The sequence below is a fragment of the Hippocampus bargibanti genome, linkage group LG06, assembly GCF_051943395.1.
Source record: "Hippocampus bargibanti isolate YZ-2025 linkage group LG06, ASM5194339v1, whole genome shotgun sequence".
In the NCBI taxonomy this organism is placed as follows: Eukaryota; Metazoa; Chordata; class Actinopteri; order Syngnathiformes; family Syngnathidae; genus Hippocampus; species Hippocampus bargibanti.
In genome coordinates this window covers 16,768,978-16,782,720 of record NC_142739.1, presented here as the reverse complement: position 1 = coordinate 16,782,720, position 13,743 = coordinate 16,768,978, and the positions used below count along the sequence as shown (strand labels likewise).

At 41.2% G+C, this 13,743-nt stretch overlaps 1 protein-coding gene across 1 annotated transcript in view; it reads right to left on the bottom strand.

Annotated features, from left to right (window-relative positions):
* Nucleotides 1-13,743, bottom strand: part of triob (trio Rho guanine nucleotide exchange factor b) — a 141,487-nt gene that overhangs the window by 49,646 nt on the left and 78,098 nt on the right. The window contains exons 18-24 of the mRNA XM_088999776.1: nucleotides 12,272-12,391; nucleotides 5,477-5,575; nucleotides 5,296-5,388; nucleotides 4,993-5,142; nucleotides 4,742-4,856; nucleotides 4,366-4,481; nucleotides 1,973-2,095 (exon numbers count right to left, since the gene is read on the bottom strand). Of these exons, the coding sequence (XP_088855902.1) occupies nucleotides 1,973-2,095; nucleotides 4,366-4,481; nucleotides 4,742-4,856; nucleotides 4,993-5,142; nucleotides 5,296-5,388; nucleotides 5,477-5,575; nucleotides 12,272-12,391 (816 nt within the window). The remainder of the gene's footprint in view (nucleotides 1-1,972; nucleotides 2,096-4,365; nucleotides 4,482-4,741; nucleotides 4,857-4,992; nucleotides 5,143-5,295; nucleotides 5,389-5,476; nucleotides 5,576-12,271; nucleotides 12,392-13,743) is intronic.

Here is a 13,743-nt window from a genome sequence, read left to right as displayed (position 1 = left end):
CGTGACAGGCTTGGATGGATCAAGAGTCTTTACTGGAACATGCATCAAATAATAACAAACAGGGAAGAGTGGAGGAAGATAACTAAATGACAGCAGACCTGGCAACACGGAAGTGGAAACGGCAATGACCAAAAATACTCCGACGGAGACGGTAGTGAGCGACAGACAGATATAGGCAGAAGGCACAATCAGTGAATGACAATCAGCTGTGGGAACCCAGGTGAATGATGATTGGAGGGGCCGTCTCCCAAGATTGGCGGAGGAGGTGACAGGAGGGGCGGGGCGCGCCCCGGATGGCAACGAGATGTGACACTTACGAATGTCAAATTTATGAAAATTAAACCTTGAAATACGCACTACTTTTCGCGATACACACCCACCATGGCTGGAGGAGTAATCTTAGGCAGAAGAACACCAAAGCACACGACCTTCGGATCTGGCGGAGTAATCTTCCGATCTTCGGCGGAAGCACACGACCGAAGAGCGCTCCAGCCGGGCCACCTTTCCACAACCCCTCTCATTGAATGCACACGTCGATCGCCTCCTTGGAGCTTTTTGCTCATAATTTTATGATTATGGGACAGAAAAAAAAACCACCACAGGCTCGTGTTCAGCCGAAGAAGGCACAAAATACAATCACAGTCGCTGAGAAGAAGGAGATAATTGAAAAACACGAACAAGGTGTGTGTTTGTGTGATTTCGTGGCAGAGCACGGCTATGCTAAGTCAACTATTGCTACCATTCTCCGGAACAGAGAAGCCATCAAAGGTGCGTCTGTTGCAAAAGGTGTTTCTGTGCTCTCAAAGCGACGGTCTCTGGCAATCGAAGAAGTTGAAAAACTTCTGTTTTGAAACATTTGATCCTCATGATGCTGTTGTTTTGGACAAATTTTTTTCCCTTGGACTGAACATGGGACTCGAAGTGGATGCGGATGACATTGAGGAGCTTATTGCTGACCATAATGAGGACCTCAACAGGGAGGATTTGATTACCCTTCACGAGGACAAGCAGCAACAAGCCATCCAGGAGTTGTCATCTGAGGAGGAGGAGATTGCTTCAGCAATGAGTGCATCAAAGAAATGTTGGCAAAGTGGAATGAATTGCAGGCTTTTATCGAACAGTTCCATCAAGAAAAGACTGTGGCTATGAGAGTCATCAACATGATGAACGATACTGAGATGCCTCAGTTTCGTAAGACCTTACAAGTCAGAAAGCAACAGGTGTCAATTAAGAGGTTTTTAATCAGCAAAATGATGAGGAGTCTCCAAAGAAGCAAAGAGAAGCCACACCAGAGGTTAAGTTACCAACAGTCCTTATGGAAGTTGACTCTCCTTCCATAAGCCATCAACAACAATCAAAAAGGTAAATACAACTTTATTTTACAGCACAGTTTATTTCTTTAATTACAGTCCTCATGTAATGTGCCTCTCTTTCCAAACAGCAATTCCCTCTGACCTTCGACCTCCAACACCATTCCATCAAGCCATCAATGACCATCATAAAGGTAAATAAAATGACTTTATTTTATAGCACAGTTTATTTCTTTAATTACAGTCCTTATGGAATGTGACCCTCTTTCCAAACAGCAATTCCCTTTGACCTCGGACCTCCAACGTCATTCCATCAAGCCATCAATGACCATTACAAATGTAAATAAGTGACTTTATTATACAGTGCAGTGTATTTCTTTCATTACAATACAATACACATTTATTATACATAGAATACGGTATGCCGTGTGTAGTTTTAAGGCTTATTTAGTTGAAAAGTATATTTTATGGAAACCTGGGAATGGATTATTCCTATTTTAATGGTTTCCTATGGGAATTTTTTTTGTAATACACACTTTGGCTTACACACTCTGTCTGGGAACCAATTAAGTTCGTAAGCTGAGGTCTCACTGTATTATAAAGAGTAGTCGCTGCTGACTTTTGAACAAAAGTGGTTTGAAAGGAAAGAAACACATTTCAACCTTAGCTGTGATCTGGAAGTCTTCATGCTCTTTCAAAAGCTCCTGCGTGTGGTGAATGCTGGAGCCAGTGGATGTGTGCGTGGACAGGTAAAACTCCCCAGTGTCGTGGATCCACTCCAAGGCCTGTGGAAGCACATGACCCCTGTTTAGTAAATGTGCACTAAAGGAATTCCCGTAAAATAAATTTGACACACATTCATTTTCTGGATCCATCTTTTCTATGAAACAGATATTGCTTTTTTTAATATTCACTCCTCAACAAGTCAGTATTAGTGTTTTCCAAGTGCACGACAGCATTGAGTATGACACGAACTGTTGACTTAGACCAATGGTCTCAAACCCGCAGCTGGCGGGCCAACTGTGGCCCCCGAAAGAACATTTTGCGGCCCGCCTTGATATGAAAAATTAATATTAGTGCGGCCCGCATGATTGATATGAATGAAACTAGTGTGTGGAGCTGAACAAGTGGGCAAGAGAAGCAATGTTTCGGACAGTTCATGTTCAATATTTTCTTTATGTGAAGAAAGTTAAAGGTTAAAGAACTGTGAATACAGACATTTGAAACTTTATTAAAATAATTAGTTTTCCTGTGGGTTTTTTCAGTCGTCTGTATCTGCCTTATGATCATTATAATTATTTTATTTATTTATGACTGGTTAATTTATTTTTTATTCATTTTTCCATTTATTCATTTAATTCGTTTTTTTGGGTGTTATAAATAAAGATTTTGAGAACATTTGAATGTTTTATCTGTGATTTTCTTGTGGAAATCCTGATGCGGCCCAGCCTCACCCAGACTCTGCCTCCAGCGGCCCTCGGGTCAATTGAGTTTGAGACCCCTGACTTAGACCATGTTCTGGTATGCATGCAGTGTTCTCCGAACACCACAAGAGGGAACCTTTCTCTTCTACATGAATTCATTTGACTTAAAGCCCTGCAATTGGCAAGCAACCAGGCCAAGGCGTAGCTGGCCAATGGGCCAAAGTTAACTGTGAGCGGTAAGAAAATAAGGGATAATTTACAATGCCAACTCTGGTCGTGTTTACGTGTTCAGTAATGCCTGAGGTCAGCAAAATAAGGGCTTGGTGGGAGTCACAGTTCTTTCGCCCTTGTCTGTAATAATCTTAGCGGGTGAAGTTTATCAACCTAGTAATCATCGCTTTCTTTTAGACTGTCATTGTTACGAATGTCTGCCAGTTTATTCCTGGATAAGACACACATTTTTACTGAGAAAAAACAAAAGGAGGACTCTAAAAAGCATTGATTCATCAGTCTAAAAGTTAGAGTAAAAATATATTAAGGGATTTTTTTTGCCTTATTTAAAAAAAAAACAGTTGGCATGTGTGTTTGCCATTTCTTTATTTTTAGACACGAGAACATTTTCATGTTCTATGCGTGACTTATTCCACACCAGAGGAGCAAAATAATGCAAAATTAACATTTTAAGACACAGTGATAAACTCTGTTGACGTTGGGTAATTAACTTTTTCTAAACTATTTTATAAATTCAGTGGGGAATGACATCATACTATCTGTTTCATTACTATGACTTAAAGGACAACCGACGTCTCCAGACAAGTTGTGTCCATAATTTGTAAAATGGATTCAAATGACTTCTACTGAGCGTATTTTAAAAAGATTCCACCGCATATAAATAGATTTTACGTTTTAAGACTTGCGCTGAATATTCAGGAAGTCTTGTTTTTGAGTTGGTGACGAGTCCGTACGTGACGTCACTATAGGAACGCCCCCTGACCAAAAAAAAAGACACGTTGTAGCAGTCCTTCCATCACGTCAATGTATTTTGCTGTATTGTTTGGTCTGAAAACCTTGTGTTGCACCCAAAATCCGCCAGAAGAGGGTGTCCAAGCTCCATATAACGAATTTATCAGCCTGTGGAAACGGAGGTGGCCACAGGAGGTCACCATTTTGTGCCTCTTTACTGGTGATCGTTTCTCCCCAATGTTGCCCCAAAATGGCATGGAATAAATTATTTAATCGATTGCAAACATGTATGCTTTCCTCTTCAGAACTATTTGAATCGTAACTGGAGGTGTAACAAGAAAGCATATTCTCCGAATCTGAAGCCATTGTTGTGATTCTCAAGCAATGCAACATGTATTGGCGTGACGTCAAAAACTGGGGGCGGGACTTTTTGAAAATGCCCAATTCGCAGCTCAATTTTTTGCAGATTTTGGACACTTTAAGTCATTTTTATTGGTGTTTTGCATTTGAATAAAAATATCATACTGCGTGTTTTGGGTCTTTTAGATGCTATAAAACATTTTTCTGATGTCAGTTAAGAAACAAAAAAGTGATGTCAGTTGTCCTTTAAAGGGTAACGTGTTTCATGTTCTTACACACATTCGTAACATAAATGCACAAGAGCACACCTGCTTGGCGCTACGTTCAAACACCACATATTGCTGGCATTGATCTAGCCTCCTCTTCCGCATGGTCCAGAAGTGTAGCACCCTATTCTCTCTCTGCAGCAACTCATTCAAAATGTCTAAGGAAAAAAAGAGGAAATACATAAAACAAACATGTTTTGCTTCCAATATCGAAATTCAAATGTTTGGTGTATAATAATTATTCTAAACATTAAAAATAAAATTAAGGAGATAGGTTAATTTAATAAATTTATCGCCCTTATAATTTCAACATTCACTATGTAAAAATGCCACTTCAACATTCAATATTTGTGTCTCATTTCATGGTTGATTCTTTATAGCTATATAAAAATGTTTCAAGGCTTATTCATTCACTTACTTTTAACCTGCGTCTCTGGTGCTTTGACATGTGACAACATTCCAGGCATGTTGACACTGTTCCTATGCAGGTACTTCAGGAAGACATCAGCATTGCGCCTAGCCAGCGTGCAGGCCTGTACAGAAAGTATTCGCAACGACAAACCACTGACTGAGTACATTTTGCATTACTAGTAATTGTGAATCTCAACTACATTACAAGCAATTACATTTGTTCACCACAATTCCTTTTTCGTGACAGAGACTTCTCACCTTAAGAAAAGCTTCTTTCTGCTCCAGATGTTTGCTGACCATGGGGGTGACATGATCTGACTCGCTGTTGGGGCCCAGTTTATCAGCACCACCACACCAGTCCTCTTCTCGCTTGTACTCCTGCTCCAGACTTTCCAACACACTGCATACCTGAGATAATCATGCAACGCACAAATCCCCGTGAATGCGATTCTGGTGGACAAGGCTTCGACTGACACGTAACGCAGAAAAGGAGCATGAAATAAATATACACGTGCAATGGCATCCATCATCTCTTGCACCAACAGAGGAAAGCTCACTCACCTGTTCGGAGGTTTTATAGAAGGCCACAGAAGCATTAACCAGCTTCAGCCTGTCTTCCATCTTCAGCATCAGCTGCTGCCAGTGGTCTGCCACCTTCACAGGAAATTCGCACATGTAAAGGTGCTGTCAGCTCGCATTTTGAAATGTCAAAAACTGAAAGTGTGGGAGTTTGGGGGGGCACCTTCTCTGCACAGTCTCGGATCATGTCCATGTCGTAGTGGTTCGCCTGAAGTAGACCCTCCGCCTTCTGCTGCACCTGAAGTGCGCTCTGATGAGTTTTCTTTATGATGGATGAGGGAAAACATTTTTGTCACGTTGCACAAATTGTCAGTGGTTGTCATTTTTTTACATCACACCAATAACCACCAGAAATAAAAATGTAGTTCTTCAAGTACCACCATCATGCCGTACGTTTAATTACTGGAGCATAGTCGCATCAGCGTTAATCAAAAACAGCATTGAGGTTATATTCCTAAAATTAGAGGTGTGTATATATATATATATATATATATATATATATATATATATATATATATATATATATATATATATATATATATATATATATATATATATATATATATATATATATATATATATATATATATATATGCAAGAGCAGCATAATGCAAAGTTCTAAATAATGATTTATTTCAAAAATATTGCAAATGTGCAAGATAATTCACATTTAAATTCTTGTTTAAAAAAACTCAATGTTTTTCGAAATTTGAACAAGAGAAATGTTTGAACCTATAGCTCGCGAGCCATATATGGCTCTTTTGATGATTGCATATGCAGATAAATCTAAATACACATTCTCGCTTTTTTCTGTTCATTTTTTGTTCGCGGGAAGCGCAATTTTGATTGGATGATACTGGCCGTCAGTTGAAACAGGTAAACGGCCCTTTAAATGAGCCCAACAAGTAAAAACAAAGTACACTTCAGCTTGAATACACCGAACATTTGCCTTTGTGGAGATTTGTGGAGAAAAGGTTCTGTTTCTAATTTGCAATGAAACAATACCATAGATGAAACAGTCGAATGTCAGTGACATTTTAACAAGCCCCATGTTAATTTTAGCACCAATATACTTCTGTGAGAAGTATGTTGCGCACCAAGTGTGGAAACTAATGAGCCGTGTGCAGGCTAGCCAGCAGTAACTTCGCGTATGGAGCCGGCAAGTTGACTTTCATTCCGATCGTTCCACTGGATTTTTACCAATCATGAGGAACGGAAAACCATTCATGTTAACGGTGAGTACTATCACAAAGTTATTTTAAATAATACATTCTGACATTTTGTTGAAAAGCGGCCGCGCGTGCGTCTGTGTGCGTGAGTGTGTGCGTGAGTGTGTGCGTGCGTGTTGTGGCTCTCACTGAAAAACATTTCTAAATATGTTATGTAAGGTTCCCGACCCCTGCTCTAACGTAACACCAACTGAGGAAAGATAGAGGCCTACTACAAATCATTCATTTATCATAATTTCTTGTGACGGCCTGTGAGATGGAGTTGGCATGTTTGCATGACATGGATCTTGGAGAGTAAAAAAGTGAAAAGTGAAAGGTATTCATGAAGATTCGGATGTGGAGATACACAAACTTGCGCAATACGAAATGGACTCATCAAGAACAACCTCCATTCATCTCTTGATTTACAAACTCCAAATGACCCCCCAAAAATGATGGCAATGGGCATGGGAGTGGGGAATCCTGAAAAAAAATGACAAAATATTCCATTCATCCATTTTCTAATTGTTTTTTATTTTTTTCTATTGAAGGTCACGGGCACAGTTGGAGCCTATCTCAGCTGACTCCGGGAAGAAGGTAGGGTTATACCTGAACTGGTTTTCATGCAATCACAGCTCAAGAATATCTTGGATTTGCTCAATAGTGTATCACCAAATTATGCAAATCAAGTGTGACAGAAAAACTGGAGGGCACAGTGGGGAGTAGAATATGCATGTGTAACGGAGTTGTGCACTCCGTTACAAGAAAAATACATCCGAAATCTGTTACGAGAAATACAGAGAAGGTCAGAAGGAATTGCATTGTGTCTTTGTAGATCTGGAGAAAGCGTATGACAGGGTGCCCAGAGAAGAGCTGTGGTATTGCATGAGGAAGTCTGGAGTGACGAAAAAGTATGTCAGAGCGGTGCAACACATGTATCATGACTGTAAGACAGTTGTGAGGTGTGCTGTCGGTATGACTGAGGAATTCAAGGTGGAGGTGGGACTCCACCAGGGGTCAGCTCTGAGCCCCTTCTTGTTTGCTATGGTGATGGACAGGCTGACAGACGATGTTAGACAAGAATCTTCTTGGACCATGATGTTTGCAGATGACATTGTGATCAGCGAGAACGGGGAACAGGTGGCGGAGAAACTAGAGATGTGGAGATATGCCCTGGAAAGGAGAGGAATGAAGATCAGTCGCAGCAAGACGGAATATATGTGTGTGAATGAGAGGGATCCAAGTGCAAGAGTGATGCTACAGGGGGAAGAGATAAAGAAGGTGGAGGATTTTAAGTACTTGGTGTCAACTGTCCAGAGCAATGGAGAGTGTGGAAAAGAGGTGAAGAAGCGTGTGCAGGCAGGCTGGAGCGGCTGGAGAAAAATGTCAGGTGTGATGTGTGATAGAAGGGTTTCAGCTAGGATGAAAGGAAAAGTGTATATAACCGTGGTCAGACGAGCCATGCTGTTTGGACTGGAGACAGTGCCACTGAAGAAAAGACAGGAATCAGAGTTGGAGCTAGCAGAGCTGAAGATGTTGAGGTTTTCTTTGGGAGTGACCAGGTTGGATAGGATCAGGAATGAGTACATTAGAGAGCCAACTCATATTAGAGCCTTTGGAGAGAAAGTCAGAGAGGCCAGACTGAGATGGTTTGGACATGTCCAGGGGAGAGAGAGTGACTATATCAGGAGAAGGATGCTGAGTCTTGAACTGCCAGGCAGGAGACCGAGAGGAAGACCGAAGAGGAGGTTTATGGATGTGGGCAAAGAGGACATGAAGGTAGCTGGTGTGCGAGAAGAGGATGCACAAAACCGGGATAGATGGAGGACATTGATTCGCTGTGGCGACCCCTGAGGGGAAAGCCGAAAGGAAAAGAAGAACTGAGTTCTGCACTAAGATTATTAAATTATGACGGAAGTGACGCAACGGCACACAATGTGGCACCAAGTCCCGCCCATAGTTTTCAGAACAACTTTGACGAGATTTATGGTGAGTCGCATTTCTCTGATGGTCGGGATTAACGCGCATTTTCATGACAACATCTTATTTTGTTTCCCCTTTTGTACTGTCTAGTGCAGCGGTGGGCAAACTTTTTAACTCGCGGGCCACAATGGGTTCTAAAATTTGAAAGAAGGCCCGGGCCACGAGCATTTGGAGGGAGTGTTTGGGCCGGATATACTAAAGCATTAAAGGACAACCGACGTTTCCGGACAAGTTGTGTCCATAATTTGTAAAATGGCTTCAAATGACTTCTACTGAGCGTACTTTAATAAGATTCCACCGCATATAGCTATATTTTACGTTTTAAGACTTGCGCTGAATATTCAGGAAGTCTTGTTTTTGAGTTGGTGACGAGTCCGTACGTGACGTCACGAAAGGAACGCCCCTGACCGAAAAAAAGACGCATTGTAGCGGTCCTTCCATCACGTCAATGTATTTTGCTGTACTTGTTTGGTCTGGGGACCTCGTGTTGCACCCAAAAGCTGCCAGATGAGGGCGTCTAAGCTCCATATAAGGAATGTATCAGCCTGTGTAAACGGAGATGGCCACACGATGTCGCCATTTTGTGCCTCTTTTTCGATGAGCCATTTCCCCTCAATGTGGCCTCATAATGGCACGGAATAAATTCTTTAATCGATTGCAAACATGTATGCTTTCCTCTTCAGAACTATTTGAATCATATTCATAACTGGATGTGTAACAAGAAAGCATATTCTCAGAATCTGAAGCCATTGTTTTGATTCTCCAGCAATGCAAGACGTCTTGGCGTGACGTCACGAACTGGGGGCGGGACTTTCTGAAAATGCCCAATTCGCAGCTCAATTTTTTGCAGATTTTGGACACTTTAAGTAATTTTTATTGGTGTTTTGCATTTGAATAAAAATATCAGACTGCGTGTTTTGGATATTTTAGATGCTATAAAACGTTTTTCTGATGTCAGTTAAGAAACAAAAAAGTACGAAAGCATTAAAGGACAACCGACGTCTACGGATAAATTGTGTCCATAATTTGTCAAATCGCTTCAAATGACTTTTACTGAGTGTATTTTACAAAGATTCCACCGCATATAGCTATATTTTACGTTTTAAGACTTGCGCTGAATATTCCGGAAGTCTTGTTTTTGAGTTGGTGACGAGTCCTCACGTCACGTCACTGAAGGAACGCCCCTGACCGAGAAAGGACACACTGTAGCAGTCTTTGATCACGTCAATGTATTTTGCGGTATTTTGTTTGGTCTGAAAATTTCGTGTTGATCCGTGTTGATGGTGAAATTAGAAGGAGAACACATAAATAACGCGATGGTGTGTTGTGACAAAAATGTTGAGCCATTACCACACGGAGCTTTGTCGCCATCTTCTGCCTTTTTTGGGTGCGACCCCCCCCCCGATGCCTCAAAATGACACGGAATAAATTCTTTAATAGATTGCAAACATGTATGCTTTCCTCTTCAGAACTATTTGAATCATATTCATAACTGGATGAGTAACAAGAAAGCATCTTCTCCGAATCTGAAGCCATTGTTTTGATTCTCGAGCAAGGCAAGACGTCTTGGCGTGACACCACGAACAAGGGTGCGGGACCTTCTGAAAATGGCCACTTAGGTTTCGATTTTTTGCAGTTTTGGCACATGTTAAGTTATTTTTATTGCTGTTTTTCATTTGACTAAAATACCATACTGCATGTTTTGGGTATTTTAGATGCTATAAAACATTTTTCTGATGTCAATTAGGAAACAAAAAAGTGATGTCGGTTGTCCTTTAAATGTAGTGTTTGCAAACCTCATAGCACAGTAAGAACACTACAACTTAATTTGGATTGGATTGGTTAATGTCTTGCATTGGATAAATTTACATTTCACAGCAGAAAAGGGATGAAAGGGATGTTTTTGATTGATTTATTAAGGGCTATTTTTCACATTTGAAAGACTTTTCAAATGTGAAAATAGCCCTTATCAGTTCATAAATTTGTCTCAAGGAATATGCAAGATATGGCATTTACATACTATTTTGCTGATACTGGGAGGAGGAAAATAGATTAAAATAACATACGCACTGTGATTTATCAAGATTGCATCTGTTTTTAATAAGTTTCAATCGAAAGTGGAAAGTTAAAGAAATCAACATTTATTGAAAAATGGAATCACTTTCAACATTCAATACATATTATTACACAACGAAATACTCAAGTTAAATAATATCTACTTGTGTGAAACTCCGCAAAATCATGGATGGATTGGCCTGACTGCGCTCTCTACAAACTCGCACGGACGCCCTCGCTCGCCTTCATGCGCAAACAATACACGTGTATCGTTGCCAAGCACACAGACATAGGCTACCTACATCTGTGTAAGCTCTCAGTTGTACAGGAGTAGTCCATCGATGAGAAGGTTATCTGATCGATAGGCTACCTCCAGTTGAAATTTGCATACTCGGCACAGCAGCCAATCAGAACTCTTCGGACTTTCCCAATAACGCTTGGGAAAGGTCGAAGAAAGGTCGTGCATTTGCATATCATTTTCCAAAGTAGATGCACAGAACCTCAGCTCCAGAAGAAAGATTCAAAAGAAGCTAACAAAATTTGTGTCGCTACAAAAGGTAAACTTACATTATACCGTGACTGTAAAGTGTACTTGAGAGACATGAAAGGCGCTCAGTGGCTTGTAGAAGACAACGCAACGCAAACAATGCATTGTGCACCATGACGGCAAACGACAACTGGAGCACAATCTTCAGCCACGGATTACCGTAAATTAAGCAAAGTAGCATTTGTGGTAGGTACAGCCTTAATTAAAAAAAAACTATATACTTTGCGACAATGTTTTTTCTTTATGGCCGGGCAGGCAACTTTTCAGAGTTGTCTGCCTTGTTGTCCGCTAACTTTTTTAGACTTTCAGACAGTTTTTAAAATAATTTGGACAAGTTCGGAGGGTCGGATTAAAAAGCGGGCCGTATTTTGCCCATGTCTGGTCTAGTGTTATGTAATTAGTTCCCTGATTCCTTTCGAGTCCAGATTACTTTTTGTGTCATTAATTAATTCACGTTTTGTCAAGTGGAACTTTGAAGCACATTTGCTTCATAGTGCTTTTCTGTTGCGCAGTTAATCACAAGACGAAACCCATGCGACTTCACCCATCCCTTCTGCCATACTGTGTTGCAGTTAATAATTGTTTCATTTCGTTTTTATTGGACAATATTTAATTTTTTGCGTCGTGTTTCATTTGGCCGTGAGTGTTCGTGGCGGGTTGAACTGTGCCGCCATTACCAGCGCACCGCGTGTTCCGCGGACGGTCTCCGCATGTGATGCGGTCAGGGACATCATGTAAATAACAGCGAACTTGTGTTGTATTCTCTTTTTCTGTAAATAACCACGATACGATCACATGTTGTTCATTCTGTATTGTTATCCACAATGTTTTGCATATTGAGAACAACTTTGACGAGACTTATGTTAATCCCAAGACGAAACCCATGTGACTTCACCCATCCCTTCTGCCATACTTGCAGAAATAAAAGAAATAAAAAGACACATCCACGCGTCTGGTATCATTAAGACGGCAGTATCGTGGAGCTCAAGACAGTCACTGTTGTGACACGCGTCACACATGGAAGGAATATACTGGTAATGTGGCTCAAAATACAGTGTTGGTGACATGACTGCAAGCAATAAATTATGACTCCAGACTCGAACAGATTGACATGTTGCTTCTGATTACTTTCAGCCACAAATACTCTTGGCTATATTTGGTTTACCTCAATCGCATGCTGAAATTGCTCATGTTCCTTCTGCAACTGCTCAGCCTCTTGCAACGAACTGGCCGTGATCAGCCCGGCGTTCAACATGGACTCGCCATTACGGATCCAACCCAGCACCTAAATGACAACATGACTCAATTTCATCTATTTTGCCATGTGCTATGTGCAGTACATAAAGTGTGGCAATGAAGAAACCAGGTTATGGCAGCTGTGCCCATGACATATCAATTGGATTAACGTTTATCACGCTGTATTGCGGAACATCTTGCCACAATTTGTCATGATCTGGTTTACGACCAGCGGGTGGCGCTGTCAGCCCCGCCTGCACCTGCACAGGTGCTGGTCGTCCCGATCAGTGGCAGACTGCCACGTTCGGATTGCCGACCAATGGGTAGCGCCGTCAGCCCAGCCTGCAGCCTCGCAGGTGCTGGTCGTTCCAATCAGTGGCAGTCAAAAGGACTCCCATCACGACCATTCAGCGTCGGGTCGTTGTATGCATTGTATGCAATTGTATGCTGTGCATGTGTTTGTTTCATCTTGGCAGACTTTTACTCTTGGATTTTCCTTTGATACTTTGTATTTTTCTGTTCAGATGATTTTAACGTTATATATTTTGTTCCTGTTGTCTTTATTCTAATACAATTTCTCAAATACAACCTGCTGCTCCCTCCTGTCTGCTTTTTGGGATCCACAACTGCCATCACCACCTTGAAAATCGTGACACAATTCAACTATGATATGCTTTCTTTCCAGCACTGTGCACTTCTTATTCATTCACAATCTGCTGTCATGCTTCACCATGTGCTTTGCATACACCTGGAGTTAGCACAAACCTGGAGGAAAGTGTCAATTTGAAATTTCTGATCACATTATGGAAGGGCGCAGCCATGTGTCCACAACAGCACAGCATCTCGCCGCAAAAGCTGGATGGTAATGTCACTGTTGTCAGTAATGGTATGCCATCCTTAAACGGGCTCATCGTTCATCATCTTCTCACGATCACTCCTGAAGCATTTGTGCCATTTGGAAACCCGTTGCAACATTTCATGAGATCCATTCTGTCGCTCGGAAAAATTTGAAACAATCAGTTGGTTCTTTCGGGAATTCAACCAGGAATTTCAAATTGTTTCCTTCATGTTTGGTGAAACTCATATTTTACACAAGAAAATCCTGAAAACGAGCACACTCTGGGAGAACCGGGCAATATTGGAGCACAATTGTGGCAAGATGTGAAAAGATCAGTTGCACAGAATCAGTTACCACAAGGATTGAGTCATTGTAATCTTGCGACTTTGTCGGCACACAACAACTGTGTTGGTCCTGATCATATTGCACAGGTATACCGAAGGGCTTGATTCATTCACTGTTGCAGGTTTTTGTTTTTATGTATGTGTGTGTGTGTGTGTGTGTGTGTGTGTGTGTGTGTGTGTGTGTGTGTGTGTGTGTGTGTGTGTGTGTGTGTGTGTGTG